The 24,573-nt window shown below is 41.9% G+C and overlaps 1 protein-coding gene across 21 annotated transcripts in view; it reads right to left on the bottom strand.

Moving 5' to 3' along the window:
- FBRSL1 (fibrosin like 1) overlaps nt 1–24,573 on the bottom strand; it is a 505,293-nt gene that overhangs the window by 161,792 nt on the left and 318,928 nt on the right. For all 21 annotated transcript variants that reach the window (XM_050980712.1, XM_050980709.1, XM_050980710.1 and 18 more), the window contains one exon: nt 8,560–8,589. In XM_050980712.1, coding sequence (XP_050836669.1) covers nt 8,560–8,589 — 30 coding nt within the window. The remainder of the gene's footprint in view (nt 1–8,559; nt 8,590–24,573) is intronic.

Consider the following 24,573-nt stretch of genomic DNA (forward strand, 5'->3'; position numbering starts at 1 on the left):
ATTTTTCAGCACAACTAAATCATTATCAAGGTAAAAGCAGACAGTGAGCACCACCAACACCTAGAGGAACAATATATTTTAGGAAAACATGGTCTAGCTCTTGGAAGAAGACACTTTCACATTTCAGCCATTTCCCTCTTCCCTGCCCAGCCCCAGCTCTGATCCCCAGCATATTCTGGACTTTGTTCCTATACGTGATCTTGATGTTAAAGATATTTTTTTTGTTTCTGTTTCCCCTAAGAAAGGCAAAAAAAGGTTAGCAAGTCTTTAAACTCTCAGTTCTTATGGCTGTTAATATTTCACATTGCCAGCAGGGAAAGGAATTAAAACTGCCAGTAGCTATCCAGATAGATTTTAAAATCCCCTTCCCTCCCCCTTCTCTCTGCCTCCCTCAGCTTCAGAGGATATTTTCCCCGCAAATTGGTTTTAAATTAAGGAAGGTGATGAAGGCAATGTGCCGTCTCAGCATTTTCCCAGGTGCACTTAATCTAATTTCATTAAGGAGATCAGGACAGATGATCGCTACAGTTGAAACATTAAGTCTGTCCATTTTTGTATAAAAAAACCATTAAGTCTGTCAAAGTGTCGGCGGGTGGGCTGTTTATTATTGGAGATGAAGGCACGCTTTGCTTCCCCAATAAACTGTCAGGAGTAGTAAACCACAAATTAAGTCAGCTGCTGCCAAAGATTTAGGCAAAGATCTCCAACTAATTTTGACACAGGTGTGGCAAAGGCCAAGGAAAGGCTGGGAAACCTTGGAAACTGAGCCTGTTATGGGAGATGTTTCAGTCTGACCATCCAAGAGTGGAAGATGGCATCAGTGGGTGTAATCAAGACCTGTTGATGCTTCTGACACTCCAGACACAGAGCTGATGGGAGCTGTGCTGCCCCATGTGCCCCAGAGCAAACCTGCAGAGCTCACCTTAAGCAGACAAGAACTCATGAAAGCTTCATTGAAGCCACTGCTCTGTTTTGAACTTATGCACAGCTTTGACTGAATGTACATTCCTCAGACAGTCACCCAGGTATTAAACAAAACTACAGCAAACTCATGAAAATGCAGAAACTTTGGAAGACCAAGAGCCATACAAAACCAAATGTGAGTCATTTGGAGAGCATTTTTCTTCTCAAGAAAAATGCAGCTGGGTAGAACTCAGTATTAAAGACCATCAGGAAACGTTAAAAAGTATGAAGTATTAACTAGAATTACACAGTCTTTACAGTACACACAGAGAAACTAATAATGACTAATATGGATCAGAAGTGACATCCTGACTTGAATTTTGTGCTGAGGGGAAAGTACCATGTTTGCAGAAAATGTGCTCTGAGGATCAAGGGTGGGCAGGGCAGAGGAAGGTTCATTTTCCCCCTCCAGGTGCAGCCAGGGCAGGAGCAGAGCCCATGTGAGCTGTGTCCTCTATTCCTGCCCAGGGGACATGGTGCTGCACACTGTGCCCTTCTGTGTTACCTAAACTGGCAAATGATTTTGGAATACAGGAATGAGAAACTCTGCAAGCCAAATGAGGGCCTGCAGTTGTGGCTGTTGGAGCATGCATCCTCCAGGATTCTCATCTCCTTGGCATCTTCACGGTTAATTATTTCATTCGATTTAATTAATTGAATTGCCTAACTCAGTTGCCAATTCCTATCACCTGCCTACTCTGTTATGTTCTATCACCTCCCAAGGAGCTCCTGCTATTGCACAGGTAGCCCTTTGGACTCAGGCTACCTTACAATGTTATAATGGTTTTTCTTGATGTGGGCAGACAGCTGTACACAACTGCTCTCTTCTCTGCTGCCTGACATCTGAAACGTTTCTTCACAGGGTCCCTGGTAAGATAAGAAAATGCTCCTGGATGGGGAGCTGGAACAGGGAGATGTTAAACAATGGAGAAAGCAGGGAGCCAGGGACATGCTGACTGCCAGCAACAGAACTGGTATTATCCTGTTGTGCCCAAGAGCTCCACATAAGATCTCGTCAAGCCTTTTATGTGAATTGATGATGGATTTTTTTTTTTCGGCAAAGCAGAAGGCTCTTCTCATTGTTTGCTCTGAAAACTCTTTTCTACATTTTCAAGAATGAGTGTGGGCACCACAGACTCTGATGACTCAGCTTGTTATATACAGACTAATGCACTTAAAATTTGAGGTTTTGTCTGGATAAGAAAAAAACACAAAATCTCAGTAGGAGGGGAGCACATTGGCGCTGAAGCTTTGACTCTCTTTCATTTTTTAACTGCATTCTTGCTTTATTTAAATATAAAGGTCAAGAAGGGCTATTATTACTAATAATATTTACTAGAGCTGTAGTTGAGAAGCACAACTTGGAAGGCTCCTCTCCCTCTGGAAGGACTTGCAGGGCTTAACTCAGCTGCCCCAAGTCTCAGTGGGAACCTCGGTGTCTGCTCCCTGCACATGGTGGGTGGAAGGATGGAAGCACAGGGCATGCCAAGCCTCTCCCCCATCTGGCATTTCCCAAAGAGCAACTGGGTATGCAGTGGGCTTAGAGGATGCTATTTTTCTGGTAAATCTATTCATGGATAATGTTGAAATAAAACAAATTCACTGAGTGGTGAATTTTTGTCTTCCTGTACTGGCAACAAGATTACATTTGCCTGTTTATAGCACCCAAATCTTTCAAGGGCTACAAGGTTATTTTAAATTCAATATTTTGATATTGTTTAAAAAGCAGATCTGTTTTTAATAACAACACACAGATTGTCTGTAAAACAGAGGCTTTCTTCCATTAGGAGAAGTAACAGTCTTTGCCCAGTTATTACTGTATGGGAGAGGGCTTTCTCACTATTTTTCACTCTGTATCACTGGGTTTTCTGTCTGTAAGAAATAAACCTCAGCAGTAGCCCTGATTCTGTGCATGTATGTGCATGCACATGCATGTGTGCAACACTACTGCAGGATGGCAAGCCTGCAGCAGAGCCCAGCACACACTTCCACAAGGACATTCAGCACTGCTGTCCATAAGCCAGAGCATCCTATGGTAAAAACCACTCCAGCTCTGTCTGAGAACCCAGCTGGGAAGTAACTGGCAAATGGAGATGTCTCACTATTAGCCCAGCTGAGAACTGTCACAGGCTGAAGTGCAATGCTAACAGCAGAGCAAATACTGCCATGTGAAAGCCCTCAGTTCAATCCCATGTTTGATCTTTCCCTTCTGCTGCAACCAGTATGAATCTCAATTTCTGGGAAAGAACCAAGTTTAATTTCTCAGAGAAAAGGACAATCAAATGATGGACAAAACCAGTCTGGGGATCTTGGTCTGGGTAGGCTTCAAAACCAGCAAATAACAGATTACCTGAAGTGGGAACTAAACTTCCAGCCTCCCAAAAACACATCAGATGGAACCCACCTTTTCCATTGCCAGATAAGATGTAATGAGCAGAGGAAGAGAAGCCTTCAGCAATAGCACTGGAGGGGGCTTTTCTTATTGCTGGGTAATCTCACACACAGAGTGACCATTCCTGCTAGAGCAACTCCCAGGCCTTTCTTCATTATTGCATCCCTTTCTCCTGCTGCCTGAACTATGATTTTTCCTGTGGGCTTGTGGATATCCTTTCAAGGTCAACACAGCTGAAACAACAGTGATAATTTCATCCCCCAGATCTTCCATACAGTTTATTCTTCTCATTGCTTCCACTCTTATCACCTCCATCTCTCACTCAAGCCCACAGTTCTCAGCACTCTCTTTGACTCACAATACTCCTGACATCAAAATATTCAACCTGTGTTTTAAGTCCTCTGTATTCTTGTTCTCTAAAACATAATGAGCATCCTCTGTTTATCCACACAGCTTCATTTTTGGTCAAGCTACATCACCCTTCCTTTACCATTTTGTCTTTCCTTTGGTGACAGCAGATGCAACTGTGTCCTTGTGCCAAGGAAAAGTTGCTGCAAGATAATTTTCCTAGTCTGTGGCTTTGCTTCCTACACAGCTTCTCACTTCTTGAATGGCAAACTATCACTCTTTGTGTTTTGACTCTTTCACAGCTTACATCTTCTTCCCAACACTGGCATTCAGCATTGCTGCAAACTTCCATCTCTCACTGGTCTGGTTCAATCACCCCCTTGGTAAACTTTCAAATAAGCACCTCCTCACTACTTGCCACTGTGCCTTTTGCTACAGAGAATAGCTTCCCATTCATGGCCCTAAAGCTGCCTGACTTTCCCTCTCAAATGCCTCCTAAAACATTAATACCTACAAACACCCCCTTTAGATTAATGCCTACAAAATCAGAGCTGGGCAACAATGAGGCTGCTGGCATACTGAAACAGTGCTGCTGTTGACCCACTCACCTGGGTCCCTTCTCCCTCATCTCATCCTTAAGCCATGAGCTGTTCTGTGTTTCTACAGCACGCAGCAGGATGGGAACCCAGCCCCAGGAGGAGGGATCACAGCCCCACCGTGCTGCTCCCCTCCCATCTATCCCAGGCTAAACTGCACCTGCCAACTTCCAGCACCTCCTGGGATGCTGGATTAGCAAAGTACAGCATGGCAAGGCTGATTCACTTTGCCACGAGCACAGCCTAAGGAACTCACTGGGCTGCTGCAGAAAGTCGTGAGAAAAAAATTACTTCAAAAGTTTTTGTCTCCACCTTGGATTTAACTTTGCCTGTCTCAGAAGTTGCTTGCTATAGCTTAAACACAAACTATAGAATGAATATACAGTAAATACTGACTGAATTTAGAAATGCAGTTCCAGTTGTTGCACATCTTACTTAGCACCACATTTAATGAAGAATGCTTGATATCTAACCCCTGATTTGGAGAGCTCACTTACATGGCAGGGCCGTGTAATTAAGCTGACAACCCACAATTTCACACAGAGCAGACAGAAGTCCAAGACTGAAAGAACATGAACACTTTTTAAAGAAAGAAACAGGCGCCTTTTTAATGCAATCTTGAACACTGTTATTAAAAAAATGAGAGCAACATTTTGGAGTAACGAGCAGAGATTACTCATTCCCTTGTTTTACACAAGTTGACTTTTGGCTTTCTGCAGAACACCATTTAACAGAGCACATTACCAAGCTGCTAGCCACTTTTCACAGTGATGCTAAAGCAGGTAAGAGACAATAAGTGGAACTGTTGATGGTTTATATTACTCTATTATGTTAATGTTCACTAAAGTATGCCATAAGCTCTCTCATTACATGTGTATAAACCAATTCTCTGTGGTGTTATTCCTGTGCTAAATGCTATAACTACATAAATCTTGAATTAATGGAGACTTTATAGTTCCTGAAAATGAAGGGTAATTGCTATCTGTTAATGCTGTTGTTGCTATTAAAGGAAGTATATATTTTCAGTAACAATGTTTATGGACCGTGAGCTTCACATCCCAGCTAGTGCACAGAGAAGAGACAGTGTAATACAAGTATCAGACTGACTCCCCTTCTCTCCCTCCTCCCTCTCAAAAAGCACAGTATCACTTCCACAGCTTCAGCAAACAACACTGCAATCCTCCTCGCAGCCGCAGAGCCCAGCCCAGTGTCCTTCACTGAGCACAGAGCACAGAAACAGGATTTGCATTTCCATCTCGGGGAACGCATGATTTGCTAAGTTTCTCGCTTGGTTAAATGGCTGGACAGCTCACTTTATTAGTTTGGGTATCTCAAACAGGTCTGTGAGAAGCACATGGTGACAGAATGATAGGTGTGAGAAAGTATCATCCCACTTACTTCCTCTGAGATTTCAGCAGTGATGCAGAAGTGAAAGGCTATACTTGGCCAGAGACAGTTCTCAGAAAGTAGATGGGACTGACAAGTCCCCTGCCTTGAGCTCCTCTTCTCCAATTATTAAAAACAGCAGCGCAATGTTTGCAAACACTCACAATCTGCTGTGAAACTGTACCTTGCACTAAAGTAATGGCTCCTCTTTCTGACACACTGTACATGTGACTGACTATGCTCAATTGCTTTTCTCCCCTGGAGCCCTGCACAAGGAAAAACACCAAACCATCAGGAGGGTGTTTATATTTTACAATGCAGTGAAGGTAAAACCTTAATTTTACCCTAACATCTATGTTTGAAAACATTAGGAGCTCAATAGCCCATACACCTATGAACAAAATAAATAGTGGATAATTACTAGCATGGTACAGAGAGAGAAGTAGGAGGTGGAAAATTTCAGTTTTGCTTCTAGCTCAGTCGCTGACTCAGTTTGTGCTTGAACAGGAACTTTTTTTGTCTGCCTTCCTCGTGAGTTCTAAGCAGGCAACACTGACCCGCTGTTTATGACTAACAAAAAATGTTATGCAAATCAAAAGTACATTAGTAATTCCTGCCCTGCCCTTCCTTAGTGCCAGCATGTGTAGGTGTACCTTGAAAAAGCTGGTTCTTGCTGACCAGGCAGCATTGCTCTGCAGCAGTGGGGAAAGAAGCCGACCCATCACGTAATTTGGGAAGGCTGGTGCTGGGCCAGGCACTGTGCTGAATCCTCCACCTGGCTGCAGCAGCCTGCAGCACTAGCAGGAGACACATTTTGCCATCACATGGAGCAGGAAAATGAGTGTAGTCCCTCAGGACAGTCACACCAAAATTTTTACAGCTCTTGGTTGAATCAGTCAGCTAAAGTTTTAGACAAACACTGAGTGAGTCTCCAGGGGAGTGCAGAATGTCAGGTATCAACAGAGCGAGTCAGGCTGCCCCTGTGCTCCACAACTGGAAGGCAATGTTGCACTTACATTATCCCCATGAAAGGTTTGAAGCATCTTCACTTCAAACCTGGTGAGTTTATGTGCATGTGCCCACATCTTTGCTGATAAGGAAAACAACCCCACTTAATTCCAGAGACCTAACCTATTTAATAGGACTGTGTCGTGTTTCACATCTCTGCAGATCAGGCTAGAGATGGAAAGATGATGGTCTTGTGCTGCTCTCCTTATGAAGAAAAGAAATGTTATTATTAAGGCAGAGTCACCTTAAGGAGAAGGTAGCTGGGAAATAGGTGAGCCTAGAAAGTCAAATTACAGTTACAGAAATGTAAAGAAATGTCATATTAATGGTAAGGAACACTATAATAGCCTTTCATTTGCTGCAAAGGACAGCAAGTTACCAGCCAAACACAATGCAGCTTCCTCTGAAGGTAACCTCAGATCCCACATTCTGAAAGCTAATCAATGTTGTTCAGATTTCAATTTCTTCTCTACAAGGTGAAGTCAAACCTAATCTAACAAACGTCAGTCTCAGATGTAACGCCGCTAGCTGGGTCTACCAGTGTAATTTAGATAATCATTAATAGCATAGCTGTATAATAAAACTACATGTCACTTACAACTTCATCTGAGGTTTGACTGGCAGATCTTTAAACAGTTTTCTAAGTGATTGCTTTTACTTCCTTTGATTGGGCAGTCTGAGAAACGTTTTAACCCCATGGTATCTAAGCTTTTAGGGAACAATATTTCACCCTCACCACCCCTGCTGTCAGCTCTGCTGCTGTGTAACCTTGTAAGAAAGAGAACCTGGGGAGAGGGGTGGTTTCAGCAAGAGACTTTATACATATATACTCATATAAATTTAAAATAATTTCAAATAAAATCTGTACAGTATCTTTCATTCAACACACGATTGAAATGTTTCTCTTCAATCAAGCTGTCGTCTTAAAACACAGCTTGCCATACTCCAAGAATATTTAGTATCTCATGTTATTTTCAAAAGAAGAAGTTGAAGAAACCCTAATGTTTCTAGAGCTCTAACAGTACTAACAAAAAGCTTTCAGAGAAGTCTCTTGAACTCATGGTAACCTCTGATGCAGCTGGGTGTGCTGCTGAGGACACAGGGCTACCTGAAGTCAGCCTGTACTTGTGTAATGCTGATCCAGGAGAAAACTCTGTGCCTCAGCTTCTCAGCAATGAATGCAAGAGACTGGACAGCCAAAATATAATAAAGGTTTGATGAAGAGCTGACCTGAGACTGACAGGTCTGATCTGCCAGGAGCTGGCATGGAATACTCAAGTCTTTTATCTATTTGATGTTCAAAAGCATGGTGCCACTGATGCTACACAGTGGGACTTGTCTGTTTTCCTTGCAGAGGTGAACAAGAAATCCCTACACACAAACTACAACCTTTCAATGACCAACCTCTGTATTCAAAAGAAGGTCAGAAAAATCATTGCTCTGTGATAAATATGCATGCAACATGACAAAACACTCCTTGACAGTTACCACACTGCCTTGGGAGGGCAGGTCCCATCTTCTAACTGATTACAAAGCTGACATCTTCAAAGGTTACTATATATAAAATATTGGCTCCTGACAAGTTATCAGTGGAAACTTCCTCTGAAACAGCACTAATGCTGTAACTCAGGTCTCACAAAATGCTCACATAATAATCAATAAAGACTATTATGTTAACAGGACTCTCTTTCCTCTAAATAGAAGCTAGAGAAGATCACAGAGTAGCTGATCTGATGCTTTTTCATTCAATTGTAGATATTTTTAAATTTGACATGAAGACTGGAGGAAAATGTTATTTTCAAATTCATTCTTATTTTGACTATCAGGGAATTTCCAAGCATATGAAATAAGAAAATTCAGTCTTACCTTATCGTCAATATCGCTCTCGCTGTCACACTGTGGATTAGAGAGAGAAAAAAAGATTTTGAGAAACACCTTTATGTATAGGGATCTTTTGCATCATCCTCTTAAATCTTTAGGATAGCTGTTTATGATGTTCACAGTTCAATGAAACACACTTCTGATGGCTGCAGTAATGCCTTTTACATTGCTAGCATAAACCAGACAAAGCCAGATCCTCTCTTATACAAATTTATGGTGTGCTCTTACTTGGATGGGGAAAGCAAACTTTAAACAAAAAAGACAATCAGTGATCCATTATAACAACCACTGTAACACGAGTACCACAACAAAAAGCATGCCTTTTTATCATCCCAAATCATGGAATATATAGTAACAGTTTTGCATTGCTTCACCTTGATAAGCACTTTGTCATCTAACAAGGAAACTGTGAAACTGGCAATCAATTTCTAATTTAATGAGTGGTACCAAGAATAGTAATTAAAATACATCATAAATTCTGGTACATTTTTTTAGTTTGAATGAGATCACGATCCCAGGAGCAAGTGTTTACTTAAAGAGTTTTGGAGTGCAATCTCTTTCAGGCTCTGAAATTGAAAAGCTGTATTTTCACAGCACAAATGATGGAAAGATAACTTGAGCAGTGAACGTTTCAGGACATGCACATCTTGCTGGCTGGAGCTCAGAAAGATTTACAGCTGGGGGCAGCAGTAAATCTCTTGGTGTCTGTTATGCTGACAGAAGTGGTCAGTGTGTTCTGTAGCCTTGGTGCCCAATGGGAATTTTCTCCTTCAGCCAGCTGCTGATGGGGATGGCCTGGTGGGTTTCTGTAACTGGCACCACCCTACAGAATTCACTGGGTCAACAAGAGGGGACTCTGCAAGCCAGCAGTGACAACCTCCAAATGTGGAAATGGTCCATGAGAATGCACATGGTTTAGTGTCATGAATGTGAAAGAAGGAATAGATCTGTTTGGTCATTTTGTCCAGATTTCCTCCTGGAGTGGGGAAGGGGGGATCTCTCCTGTCACATTCTTTTATCCTCAAGTCACACAGCAGAAATTTCAGCTGTTACATTCTTAATTTTCTGCTGATTTATGAGAGAATATTTGATCTCTTCTTCTTCTATCTGAACCTTTTATTTTTAAATTCTCTGAAACACACTGAGCACAAAAACAGCCCCAATATATTGGAGGAATCTCCCACAGTGAATCTGCTCAGCCTCCCAACTGATACCTTATTCCCATTTCACTGCAGTGAAAATGCTTGGTTTAAGGAATCTGTTTTTCTATAGTCTTGACTAAGCAGAACTCTTTTTCTTTCAAAAGGAAACCATTTTACACTGCCCCACATGATCCACAGCACGTTTTTCACAGAGAAATCTGACTGTTTAGCAGGGTGTGCACAGATCTAATTGTAAGTTAACCATTCTGGAAAAGAAAGAACCTGAAGAAAAATGGAAGAAGTAATAGGACACTGCCTTGCAGGGGCCAGGAGCTGTGGGTGGGAAAGTTCTCCAGGAAAAACCAGAGTTAATACCAGCAAACTGCACAAAGTCCCAGCCAATTGCTTTATAGTAGGCAAGAACATCAGGTAGCCATGTCTTTAGTAAATACCTTGCCATAAGCCATTTGTGCCTTTTTTGTGACTTTTATTCTGTCACTGACCTTTATGAAAATTATCATACAAAACACAGGTTCTGTTTGTTTTTGCACAAACCAAAAGTAAACTCAATCCTGATAAATCACCACCAGCAGCCATCTGCTGACTTCCCCAAACCCCTGTGTGTCCTGCAACCACAAACAATTAGAAGTGTCTGCTCTGGGCTTGGAATGGGACTAATTGTCCATCACATTGAGACAGGCTGAAACAGGTTTGCTGGGCAAAGGCTGCCCCCGTACCTGCTGCATTTGTGCTTGCCCAAGACAGAGACAATTCAGGCTGACAGAGAAACACATTCATCAAAACTGGGGTGGGGTGGGGGGAGATGCAGTCACAGCAATCCACTTATTCTTATTTACATGCTCCTGAGAAACACTGGCTGAGGGGAGGGGAGCCTTTCACCTCCACCCAGGGGGAGCTCAGATCAAGCCCTAATGCTACGGGGACTGTGCATTCCCCCAAATTATTGCCATAATGGAGTGGGTCACAAGGAGCTTGTTATTTTACCCTTTAAAGCCTGTCTGCACTAAAGTATCCTAAGTTACCATTTTAATCTTGGTGCTCATTCACATGAACACTCATATTTTAGAGGGGGAATATTTTGACTCTGATTCACTGTTCAGCCTAAAGCATGTTACAGCAGAATTACACCTATTGCAAGAATGGCATAAAAATAACTTAGCACACTCAGCCAGGAGTTGCTTCAAATTGTATGCTTAGGCAATATCAACAAAAATTTCAATTCAAACAGGGGCTTAAAAATTATACACTGCAGTAATAAAATAACCAAATAAATTAAACTTTGAAATCCATTGACTAGAAAGCATTCAAAATTATCACTAAATCTCAGATACTTTTGCCTACGAGTCCTGGCTCAATAAAACCTCAGTACTGTAAATATTACCAAATTTAGCTTAAAAATATTTAAGATGTAAACAATTTTTTTGAACTTTAGTAACCATTATTATTCAAATATAAGATAGTATTTTAGTCTTCTCTTGTCTAATTCTTACTGCATTATGACATTACAAAAAAAGACAAGAGGGTTTTTCTTGTTGAAAACAGATTTTACCTCCAAAATTTGTACACCTCTAATGAGTGTAAAAGCCTTACAGATGGTTTACTTACTAAAAGTGCAGAACTGCTTTATTTAAGTGCCTAATTTTGCTCTGTACCAATATGCAACTTTGTCTCATGTAGATAAGTGAAAGTTGCAAGAAGCCAGTGAACCATCAAATCCACATGCTAGATTTTATAAACAGACATATGAATGAAGCAAACATCTGCTCTCTGAGGATACATTTTTCCCCATTCAGGATCTGTAAAGACTTCATAATTAATTGCTTTTAAAATGGAAAAGACAGCAAAGAATTTTGTTTCATTTTAGCTTACATCTTCCTTACTTTAATCATGATTGCATCAGTCTGGAAACTGCAGAAGGCAGCAGGGCTGTGGATGTGAATGTGGCTCCGTGTGGACACAGAGCCTTCTGTGAAGCTGTGACTGCAGGATGAGTGGTTTAAAAACTGCATTTGTGGCAGTGAGTTGCCCAATTTCTTGTTTGCCTTGTGCAAGCAAATCCTCTGCCCCCTCTGCAGCCATTCAGGATCACTCACACACACACACACTGTCCCTTCTACTGGTTCCTACCTGGCTTTAAACCACCAAACACTCATCTTAATCCATGTGAGAATGTTCAAAACTGGCCTGCAGGATGAGGGATCTTGGGGAAGAATTAACACATCGATATTTATAAAATTTGGATTTCTGCTTAACGTACAAGAAAATAAAAACTTGAGACTCATGGCTACCAACCTATGCTAACCTCCCACCAACCCCTAAAGGAAATACAGCGAGATTTGGTGGAAAAGCCCCCAAGCTTCAGAATTCCCACAGGTTTTCTTTGTTTTGAGTAAAAGGAAGAGGCTCCCACACTTGCATCAAGAAACAGGAACCCAGAGGCTGCTGAACGAGCAACAGCATAGAAAAACCAATGCCAGCAAAACCAAAAGGGCCCAGACAGAGCTGTGGAAAGCAGAAGCACTGCTGACCCCTGTCCCTCCCCTGGCCATGCTGAAAAGCCCCAGTTTGGAAGGGTTGGTTCAGTTTTTGTGGGAACTCCTTCAGCCTCCCACGCCTGCTCCTCCAGCCTCCTCCTCAGCCCTGCCTGCAGAGCCCCGGCTCAGCACAGAGGCTGGGGCAGGGACCTTCCATCCCTGGGATGCTGGAATGAATAATGCAGTCATGGGAGAGACTCTGCTTTGGGCACAGAGGATTTTCTGTGTCTTAAAAGCCACCTTATCCCGAGTGAGGAGGAGGAGGAGGAGGCCATGCTGCGAAGGCTGAGGCCACCACCCAGCCAGGCTCACCTCCCACGCTGCTGTTGTTGAGGGACAAAAGCCCTTGTCAAAACAAAAAAAGTTAAAGAAAATGTGGAGAATGGCAACTGTTGAAAGCAACGGGAGGCTCATTGAAAGACAAAAGCTTCAATTACCTGGATTTTTCTAAAGTCCTGTTAACACTCCTGGTCTATAAGCAGGACTGTAAACAGCCATTGTACGGGGTTCATAAAGGCTCCTAAAGGGATTATTCACTGGGTTGCGCCAATTGCATCCCAATTCCACCAAGAATGTTTGCAAAGTCGACCCCTAATTGCACAGCTTTTTGGAAACAATTTCTCGCAGTGACAGATTCCAGCTGGAAGGAAGCCTCCCATGGGGTGAGGTTCAGCAGGACAACACCAAACTCAGGAATCACAGATGGAGCATCCATGTGTGTAGACTGGGCCTTGCAGTTTCTCATTTTTTGATCCCTAGGGTGAAATCTCTCTTCACAAGACCCCTCTCCATGATGGCTTTCCAACCAGGCAAGGAGCTGTGATGTGTTCCATCACCTCCTTCTAAAAACCACCTCAAGAGGGGACAAAGATGGGCTTATGGCTACTGTAAAACAGGCAACAGCATATTTGGCAAAGGACCTTCTCTTACCATTAGACTGGCCCCAAGCTCCTTGCAAGCTATATTAAACCTGTACTATGATTCTCATTGATTTCTGGTGGGTTTAGGAACCAGGAGAATGTCCTTCAACTCTTTTCTAACCCCAATGTTTTAACTACTACATCATCCAGGTTTCCTTAACATAATATAAAATCTACATTGATTAATTGACATCACACAGTCATGTGAACTGTCTCATACCAGGAACAGGAGCTTCCAGAAATGAAAACAAAACCAACCAAGTCTCCTAAGACTGCAACAAGACTGGCTATACCCGGATGCTATGTCATGATGGGTGCAGAGAAATGCAGGTATTTCAATGGAGCCACTTCCAAGCTTTTGAGAAGTCACCTCAGCTTATCCACACAAACATGGTTATCCCCTACTTCACCCAAAGCCAGTGGTTTTTGATTTAGGTTGTGCCTACACAGTCCCAAGGCTGTGGGCCCTGTTGTGCCAGACACTGCACAGCACTGGACTTACTGCCCAGACAGCTGAGAGAAAGGCTTGCTTTTTTCCTCTCCACATAAACACACATACCTACAGATACTGTTTACATTATGATCAAGCAGAGGGTGACAGACATCTAAGCTAGCCATGTGAAGAAACAGACCCCAGCCCGGAGGGACACGCAATCTAAGCATCCACCTGCAACTAGAACTGTCTGGGGAAGTGCAAGGCTGAGAGGAGAGGGGGCAAAAATATTAAATATACTGCCTATAACATTACAATGGAAGCTGTCAGGGTAGAGTGTGTATGTAGAAAGCTGCACAGAATATCTGAACAGTGTAGACACCTATGCAGCCTGCACACCCACTGCACTGCCGTGTCACCGCTATCTTATTATTTCCAATCATATTTAGTTACTGCATTTTCTTTTAATAGCAAGGCTTGGGGAAGCACTAAGCTTAAATCCCAGGTTGTTAATGCTTCTTTTAAAGGAAGGAGTAAAATCAAGGCTGTTTTTAAGAGCCCTCCCTTCTCCATGCCCTCTGAGCTGACTTCCCGGGAGCAGTGGCGGTGCGTACGGATGCGCGCTTGGGTGTGCAGGGGAGGGTGTTGTTTCCTATTAAGTCTGGCATCAGATTCATGTCTGCAGGGGCTTGCTTAAGATGATAGGAAGAGAGAGTTTTATCATGAGCCAGACTGACAGAAAAGCTTGCTAATGGGACTTGAGGCATACACAGGAAAGAAAGTGCCAAAACATTAAGCTACCGCCAAGTGTCAGAGGGCCACTGATTTATTGCAGCAATTTTGCCACTGTGTCCTTTATAAGGTCCCACAAGTCCTTCCTCCTGGCAAGAAGCTGTGAGCTGCTGCAGCTCGGGGAGAAGTTTAGATCCAGAGCACAGAAAGTGTCCAAGCGAAAGGCGGGGGCCGGGGGGAGGACGGAAATCGAATGTTGACTTGAACTTGCCCCAGGCAGCAGAGTCCTCTTAGCTCCACTGCCTCCCTGACAGCTTGATGAAATGAGTCAGGGCCTCCCCATGGCTAGACCAGCTCAGGCTTCCAAGTGCCGGGGTAGAGCTGTAAGAAACAGATTGAGCCTCAGGGCAGCAATTTTTTTTTTCCCTTTCTCTCCTCAGCATTTGGCTGGGGGAAGGGGGAGGTTATGAGCACTACAGATGTATAGGCTGAGCCTTTGTCTGCAGAGGGGGAGGGCGAGGGGGAGAGAGAAGAACAGCAAGAGAGTATTAGCTATGGCAGCTGAGAATAGCCCAGAGCACTATAACTAATTTTGAGGGGCAGTGATGCATTGTATGGGCTATGTGCTGTTTGGTCTGAGGGGGCCCCTGTTGTGAAGCAGCAATCAAGAGGACATTTTGTTAAGTGACCAACAGCTGTCATCTGCAAGCCCAGAGTGGGGAAGGAGGGAGCAAGGGGAAGGGAAACGGGGAAAAGGGAAAAAAAAAAAAAAAAAAAAAAAAAAAGAGCATTTGTCCCTTGGAGGCAGAGCACATTAATCCACCAATCTGCCACAGCTTTAACTCTAAACGTGCTCACTGCCTCCAAAGACCTGAGCTCCTCTCCATCAGCCACCCGGAGAGATGGGCACCTCCTGCCCTGCTCCAGCCTGCCGGATGCAGGGAGCTCCTCTACCTCTGTGGGTTGAGAAACCGACGCTAAAAATACTGTTTAAGTCTCTTTTCATTCCATAAAATTGAGTTGATCTGCTGCAGCTTAGGGTCAATCCCTCAAGGACTGTTTTTCCCCCCTTCCCTTTTTCATAGCACTCATAAATTAATCAGGAAGACCCTGACTAAGTCATTTCATGCTGTACAACATAAAAGAAAGTCCCCTGATGATCCATGCAAGGATCTATTAAAAGCGGGAGGAGGGAGGGAGGAAGGGTTAGGGAAGAGGGAGAAAAGGGAGGGGGGGGGAAGGAAAAAATCTCAACCTTTTTGATATTTTAGGATAAAAGCTGGAGGACTTTGTTACGAATTCTAGCCAACATCAAAACACCTTAAATAATTCAAAGAACATGTTAAAGGGAAGAAACTGAATGTTGCTCTGATGTTCAGTTGATGCAACGCAGAATATTACCCAAAACAGCACAGCCTGTTAAGGGAGACAGCAGCCTTGAGCATTTCAGTTCTTTAGAAAAATGTCAGAACCTGTAAAAATCATAATTTCCAGCAACTTTTTTTTTTTTTTTTTTGCATGATATAAACTCAGCGAGACTGAAATGTAGGTTTCTGACAAGCTGTTAACAAGACAACTTTAGAAATCTGTCTGGAGCTCTCAGGGAGATGGGCTGCCATTTCACTGCTTCGAAGAAGTTCATGACATGACAAGCAAAAATCAGGGAACAGAGACCTAAAAACCACGGTGTAATTTTCATTTGCTTCTGTCGTGAAAGAATTCAAGCAGAAATATTAGAAGGCTGCACAACTAAAAAAGCCAGGAACTGGAAAATCATTGCTGTGGTTTGACAAGCACATCTTTTATGCTGAAAATGGTTTCTTTATTATTATACCTTTACACAGGAAAGCACTTTGGAGAAAAAGGGATTATCACAAATTATTCCTTGATATCTACAAAATAAGATCTACAGCTGCCTACTTTCCAGCCAAGTCTAAAAATTACCTCGTTCAAGGGAGTGAGTGACCAACCCATCTTGAAAAAGCTGTACCAGCCACCAGATTTCTCTTCATTTCCCACATCCTTGCCCTTCCCCCCCAACAGGAAAGGTAAAAAGATCTTTCCATACTGCAATCTTTTACTGGAGCCTACACAGATGAGTGTTGCTACCTAAATGCTTAATAAAGACACATTCATTAAAAATAGAAAAGTCAGCATCCAATGCCATCTACACACAGGAGTTTGGTACCACACTCAGGAGAGGCCTTCTGGCTGGTTTACCATATTTTACCTCCTGCTTCAGGCCTTAATATTCCAGTAGAGTGCTTTGCCATAATTTTTGGATGAATTAATGATGATCTTTCCAGAATCAATCTATTCTACTCAATGGTCAGTAAAAAGTAGATCTATCTATCTATATCTATATCCATATCCATCCATCCATCCATCCATCCATCCATCCATCCATCCATCCATCCATCCATCCATCCATCCATCCATCCATCCCCCTACAGTACACTTCTCTCAATGTATAGTCTTCCTCACTTTCTTTTTCACTATCTGGACTCATTCTAAGTATTTAATGGTAGGCTGATGTAGCTGCCTGGAAGTCAATTTACTGACTGTGATTGACTCATTATCTATGGTTGCAGAATCTCAGCACCCTTGGGAAAGCTTGGGAAACCCACCATACAATTTTATGCTTAATTTCAGCCCATATTTCCCAAGAAGGAGAGTGATGGGACAATGCAGGAGGTAATTTTCACTTGTACTGTCTATGACTACACCAAAGGGTAATGTGAATTATGGACCACACTTAGGCCAGCATTTGCAGGTTCACACAAATAATGAACTGAAACTTTTTCCCATCTTTCCTATCTCTCCTTGTTTCCACACCATCTCTGGTGGTGCACCCACAGCCACACTTGGGTAATTGAAAGAACAGTGCACACAGAGTTGAGTGGTTGGTGCTGCATTTCACCAATTTACAAAACAGAGGAAACTCTGACAAGAAAAGGGATGCAGCCTGCTTCTCTTCTCAAGTGCTCACAAGCTCTTTTCCCTCTTCCCTCGCTTGGGCTTTGTGTCACCTGTCACTCATTTTCTTTTCATCAGACAGACACTCTTGGAGACATTACAGAAGCTGTACATGGGTTTTCACTAAGGAACCAAAGAAACACCCATTACTTTCTAATTCTCTTGTTTTAGGCTATGCCTTACACCATGTGCTTGTCAGAGACATCTTGCCTTGCTGCCTCCCCTTTACCATGAGTCTGCCTGAACCCCTGCCCCAGCTGCTTTGGTCCCTCACGCTCTCCTGGGAAGAGCAGAAACCAAGATGGGATTTGCAGTGGCTCACTGCACAGAGCAACTTTAATTTTTTTTTAATGCAAGGATGCCTAGATGATATGTCCAGGAGAAGAAAAACGGCTTAAAGCCATTATTTATAAAAATGAGAGGCTGCTGCTGTTTGGAGAGGGGGCTATAAGCTTTCTCTAACATTAAGGAGTTCAGGATTTAATAAGGATATAGTCAAAAGCCACTTTAACCATAATGATCTGCCTAGTAATTCCCCATTTACAATAAACATCGGTTTTCTTCTCTTTGGATTGCAAATCTAGTCTATTACTATGCCATGTCCACATCACTGTGGAGTCACCAAAAACTCCTGGGCCAGTACAAAACAACAGAATTTGCTGAAGTACCCTCCTCTAATGGAAAGCATTCAGTTATTCTCAGCTATGTGACTCCATGCTCTGTGACTCTGTTTGGGAGCTCCATTTACATATTTATTTAGTAGGGAACATGCATGGCTGTCTTCCCTCCGTGCAGAACCATTATGAGCTGCAGGAAGCTGTTAGAGAGGATTTCAGCATGGAACTCAGGAGGAAAGGCATTTCCAAATACCTCCCTATCCTGCTTAATGACAGCCACCCTCTGGAATCAGGGTGATGGATTTCTGGTTATGAAACTTGCTGTGGTTTCTTACAGCTCATTCACGGGAATGCTTATTTGATTTCATTTATACATTTAATTTCTTGGTGTATATATTTACACACACACACACACACTTTTTCTCATGCTGCCAACTTCCTTTCCTCATTACTTCTCTAAAATCCAAGCTGTGCAGCAACAAAAGAACACACCAGGTTATGCACAAAGACACCCATCTAAGAACCCTAAAATTCCCCCACAGGTAAATTACAGCTTTTTGCATTCAAACTCAAGTTGAAGGCCCAAAAATGTCTAACATGAACTTCCAGAAGAGGGGACTCATTTTAGAACCAGAGCTGACATGGCTCAGGTATGAAGGCAAATCTCTGCTGTGCCTTAGGCTGGAGCTGGCAGGAGTGGCTGATGCCAGGCTGAGTTCAGGTGGGTGAAGCTGGGCTGACCAGCTGCACACCTGGAAACACACCACCACTATCCTGGGAAATAGAACATTTCAGAGCACTGTTTAATTAGGGATTCTGGACATGGAAAACAATGATAAAGCACCTACTGTGCTCTCAAAATACATTAATTCAGTGAAAAGAATTTCAGCTCATTCTTCACTTAATGAATATATGAAGGTTATGTGAATCAGCTGCTTTGTTTTGCCAAATGACTTCAGTCACTGAAAGTCCCTGTTGCTGTCAGGGACAAGATTAACTATACTTATATATAATTAAAGTAATAATTAATGTTATTTAATTCCACTGCTATTTAACTCATAGCAAGGTTTATGTTGTTGTGGGTAAAAAATATTAAGCTTACTATAGCTACCATTAATGTTTGCATTATTGAACATTAAAATTCATATCTGGTAAAATATTTAGCACAAGAATTGAGACATCTACTGAAGGCCTATTCCTCCAAGGAAACCCAGAGCATGTGCTTACAGATTTCAACCACTGCTTTTAAAATAAATCTTAAGGGATGGCTGCCCCACTCACCACAGGCGAACTACCCTGGAACAAAGAAATTCACCAAGAGAGAAATAAAAAAGATTTAAAATATGAAACCTAAAAACCACCTCTGCACACCCCCACACCCCCAATATCCAGCAGTTGTCATTAGCATTAATAGAATGCAAATTCAGTCTACTTTTTTCTTTCATTCCACTTAGATCATAGAAATATTAAAGAAGGTAAGTCTTGGACGTGAAGGACCAGCATTGCCTAGGACATTCATTGGGGCATCTCCAATGGAATCTAAGGAATACAGCAGAGACTTCAAGCTAATTTGATAAGAAAGTAACAACTTGGTTATTCACTCTTACAGAATTATGCCCCATCAAAGCTAAATCTAAAAGCTTCAAGACCTATGCCATTACCTGGAGAATACTTCTTTGGACCACTAAATGACAAACCTTAAAACACTAAGCAATGTTGAAAACATATATATCCTACTCCAGGTAAAATTGTAAAGGCTTCCCCCTACCTTAGCATGTCTGCTCCTCTCTTTCAAAGCCCCTAGATACTCATTTGTTCTTGTCAGCCCCCAAAATGCCCATGATTGATGGAAATGTAATGATTTACAAATGTAAATCTACCTCACTGTTCTGCTTTCAGACTGCCAAGGCAGCTTGAGCAGCACTGACCTCAAAGACCAAGACAAGGGTTGGCTGTACATGTTGAAAGATGGGAATGTGAGTATCCTCAGCTCAGCCATCCTGAAACTTTCTGAACAGGCTTGAGCAGATTTCTGCTTGCTGTTGTCGCTTTTTAAATTTGTATTTTCCTCCCAGAGCTGATGAGGAAATGCTCAGCTCTGTGGATAAATGTCATTTATGAACAGAAGTTCCAACATGTCAAAGTGTTCCCTCAGCACTGACGACCCCCTGTATGTCTAATCCAGACTTGAGCAATTAGAGAATAAAAGAAAGAGAAAACATCTCAACAGGAGGGGAAAGAAGAGAAAAAGAACAGACTGAAGAGTAAAAATGGAAAAAAACAACTTACTGCTCTGTGGACCAACAATGAGATGGGGCTACCAACACTGCTGGGAATGGACTCTATCACCTTTCATTAGCACAAAGAGGAAATAATAATTAGCTGGAGCAAGCTATTATGTATTTGTCACAGAGTCAGAACACAATGAATTATACAAACCTTTTATTTTCCAGTAAGTTATGATGAACAGAGGCAAACGTGAAATCTGTTCGAAGAACTGGAAAATACCTTGACCAAGATATTTTAAGCCCTCTCAGTTTGTGTGCACTATGAAGCAGGGAAGTTTTCCTGCTCCCAGGGGAGCTGTGGCACAGTGGGTTGTTCTTTTTCCCTTGTGAATGTTGCTGTATCAGCCGTGATACACCAACCAGCTCACGTGTGGTTTGCAGCCACACTCAGCAATAAAATGCATAAATTGCAGGATAATGCTATTATTAGTGTGTGTCCCTACTGCATATCCAATAACAACAGGGGCTTTCACAGACTGCAGAGCAATCAGGTGTCTTAAAAATGCTTTAAAGCCTCTTCATGGAGTGAGTGAGGGGAAGGAAGATCTTTTCAGAGTTTATGCAAAGTACTTGCACAGGTAACTGAAGGCTCAAGAGCTTCTGGGCAGCTTTTAGAAGCACAGGATGAGAATGACAGTGCTAATAATCAATGTAATCAATGTACAGCAAAAAATATTCTTTTAAATTCACACCTAATACTTGTTCATGAAGCACAAGCAGTATTCAAAACAAACCATGGTGTTAGATCAGCTGGCTAATGAATAATTGCCACAATTACAAAAACAAATCTTTGTTTTCAATTTTCAGTAAGCAGAGCTTTAGAAGAACAAACTGCTTTTGAAAGCAAGATAGTTTTTTTTCCCTAAAAAAAGGAAAGAAAGAAATCCTTCCTAGCAACTGCAATTATGATACTTTCATGTCAAATGAATTATATTACAGAAAATAAATCTTTCTAAGATGCACAAGAGGGTTATCTGGCTCCAGTCAGACTTATGCATTACTGGTTTTATATGTTGTACTCTACTTGATTAATATAGGTAATCAAATTATACTGCCTTCCACTGTGCTCTCAAATTCAAGGCTATAATGTTTTCAATGACAAAGTTCATAGAGTTGTATAAAAATGTACCTCATGCTGCACCAGCCCTTTATTGCTGTAGTAAAACACCATTTTCAATTTAGTAATAAGTGATATAAAACAGAGTGTCTTGATTGGCAGGGTCGTATTCATTATGCAGTGCCCTGTGACACAGCACAGCTCCCAGGGAAAATTTAAGGACAGAATCTCCCACAATCTCAGATGTTGATACTTAAGGGAATTAAATGATTCCTTTCTCATGAGTTCTCCAAAGGAAGAGCAAGAAATTGAACAGAAACAGACACACATAGAGGTGTGGATGGAAAGGAGAAAGGGGCAGGAATGGGCTCATCATAACATCCTGGCTCTCTTGCACCAGAGCCAATCCTACACTGGAATAGGAAAGGGGAAGAGGAAAGGACAGAAAAAGAGGAAGCATGACACTCAGGAGAGCAGCAAATATTGGAGAAATCTTCCTGGCTCTTCCAGGGGCCTGACCAGTGACCAGAAGAAGAGACTCTGAGTGTTTAACTTGAGGGGCCTTAATGAAGTTGTGCTATCAAGTGCCCTTCATTTTATGAACATCAGGATTCTCTAAAGAGCTGTAAATTAGCCTGTCAAAACCGGTAACATCTTAACTTTGCAGCTATCTTTGAATATGTAAATTGTAACCCTTCCCTTCCTTCTTCTCCCTTCCATAAATCAGGAATAATTTACCTTATCTGTGAACAAACCAACCAATCTGTGGATTCCACAGAGGCCAAGTATTCTGGTGAGCCTTGTCATCACTGTGAACGCTATCTAGAGGAGCAAGAATTATAAAGCCATTTTCTGTTGAACTAAATGGCAGAGATATTGTCAGCTGGTATCTTTTCTAAGCATGTACAGTGAGCAAATGATATGATCAGGAAAGACAACTCTTGGAGTCAGGAATTAGTAATGTTATCTTAGTTTTGTTTCCTTGGCAACTTGACCTTTCATAATTTGCCCAAAGGCAAAATATGGGCAGCATATCCCTTTCAAATCATACCTCAATAATCTTCTGATTAAAAGCATCACCAGAATGTGGCCTTGCCATAAGATGGAGAATTAACGACTCTCTACTAAATGATCCACTGATGTTGAATCTAATTTAAGTAGCCTTGCAAGAATATTTAACACTTAATGATAGGCTCTGTATTAGAGTAGGTTTAATCTAGGATGCAGCCACAGATGTCATAAGAAGGAATTAATCAGCATTGCTTCCACTAAAACAGAAATGCAAAATTGCTGAACAGAATGTATTAGAAACAGATTAAAGAACTGGGACTTAAAACATAAAAGAAAGAGTGCTGATACCACCCTCAGAGAGCTAATTTTAAATACAGGAAAACTTAATTCGCCTTTAACTGAGGAATTGGGGTGTTTGAAGTTACTAAAGAGAAGCCTGCGTTATCAAGAAGCAAAGAAAGGCAGATAGTCTTTTCCTTCATCAATTAAAAATGAAAGCCCAAGCCAAATATTAATGCCTGCCTTAAAATCCCAGCAAAATGAAGTTATTGATGCTCTTGGGACTATGGCTGCATCCCACATGATGCTCTGTACTCAATGGAGAGCTGTGGAAGTTTCATTGCTTTGAAAAACTCCTGCCTAATTTAGATAAGTTACCTTTCAGAAAAGCAAATCTTGGAAAAAGAGAAACAGACCCTATGGTTATTGAAACGTGTGCACTTGGGGGAAAATAGGAAATACTGTGTTTGAAAGTTCACTCTAAATGCCCAGTACTGAGAGAACCTGCCCATCCAAAAGTTTGTGCAAAGATCTTCATTACAATGAGTTGCTGTTGCATCATTCAATTTTTGTTCTCCCCTGTTGTTTGAGGACCTCATGCTGCCCACAGGGTTTTCCCTGCCCAGGGTCTTTATTACAGAAGACATGTTAAAGCATACAGGCAGAAGGGAGCACAGAGCATCACTTCAGAGCATTCATCTTGCACAAGTCATTACACTTCAGGCAGTATCTCTCCTCTGTTCTTGATCTGAAGATATTCAGAGTGAATTCCCTAATCGTATGAGTCTTTAGAAGCACGTGTCATGGATTAAAAACTGCATTCTTAAAATTTTTTAGTCACAGTTAACCTTCCTGGTAATGGCATGGAAAACCTCAGTTCAGCACAATTTTCTCCTGAAAATCTCAAGGTGTGTGCTGAATACTCCAATGGCCTGATTCAACAAGTCCAATTCCTGATTTAGTATCATGGCTATTAAATGGTTTTGGGCTCAGTTGAGTGGCCTTTCCTTGAAAAATTATGAAACAATCTAGCTTTGGTCCCAAATTTCCTTGATAGCCTAATAGAAGATACAAATAATCCCAGTGCTTGTTCCCAGATGAATGAAAAACTTATATAAAGCTTTGATCTCGATGGAAGAATCCATCAAGACTTCCCATTTGTCTCCCTAATTACTTGCTTTGATGCTCATGGCTTGCAATCACTGCATAAGTTAATGTCCTGGGGTTGCCATGGCTACCATCAGTGAAGCAGAGTGAGCCACGGCTCTGCACATCAGCCACCTTTGCTCCTGCTCTGCCTCCCTTCCCTGGCTGCTCCTCCACCAGGGAGGGTGGGAAGCTTCTCCTGAACTGAGCCAGAGTTAATAACATAATTCCTGCTGGTAGCATCCACTTCTCCCTGCTGCTCACACACTGCAGGTCTGGGGAGCAGGGAAGTGGCCAGAAGACAAGAGTGCCACCAAGGACTGGATTCACTTCCTAACTTGAACCAAGATTGCCAAGTGGTTCTGAACCTTGATTTTCCTGATTCTTGGAGGGCAACAGTGGTGCATCTGTCACCCCACAGCCCTGTTTTGACAACACAGTGCTAAGAGAAAAGGAGCAATAATATTCAATTTTCATTAAAATTTGCTTTAAGTGAGTTCCCTCTATTTTTACAAATTTCTGATTATCTAAAGACCTTTCATTAAACCTCTACAATTCTTTTTTAATAAAGGACACAGAATAAGTAATGAAGCATAATATACTTCAACATTACTAGTAATTGCTAATTGAAAATAAGAAATGAGAAAGCACTTTCTTATTTGCTTATCTGATGACCTCTAAAGACAATGACACACATGATAAATCCACAGTGTGATGTATTTCCTCATTTATTGTATTGATCTGATTTAATGTAGTATCCAGAAATGCAGTACTAACCCATTAAGTGTCAACAAAAGTTATGCTTTTCTCTGAAGTGTATTTGTAACTTAAGTCCACACACAA

This window comes from Serinus canaria, chromosome 15 (genome assembly GCF_022539315.1).
Source record: "Serinus canaria isolate serCan28SL12 chromosome 15, serCan2020, whole genome shotgun sequence".
Taxonomy (NCBI): domain Eukaryota; kingdom Metazoa; phylum Chordata; class Aves; order Passeriformes; family Fringillidae; genus Serinus; species Serinus canaria.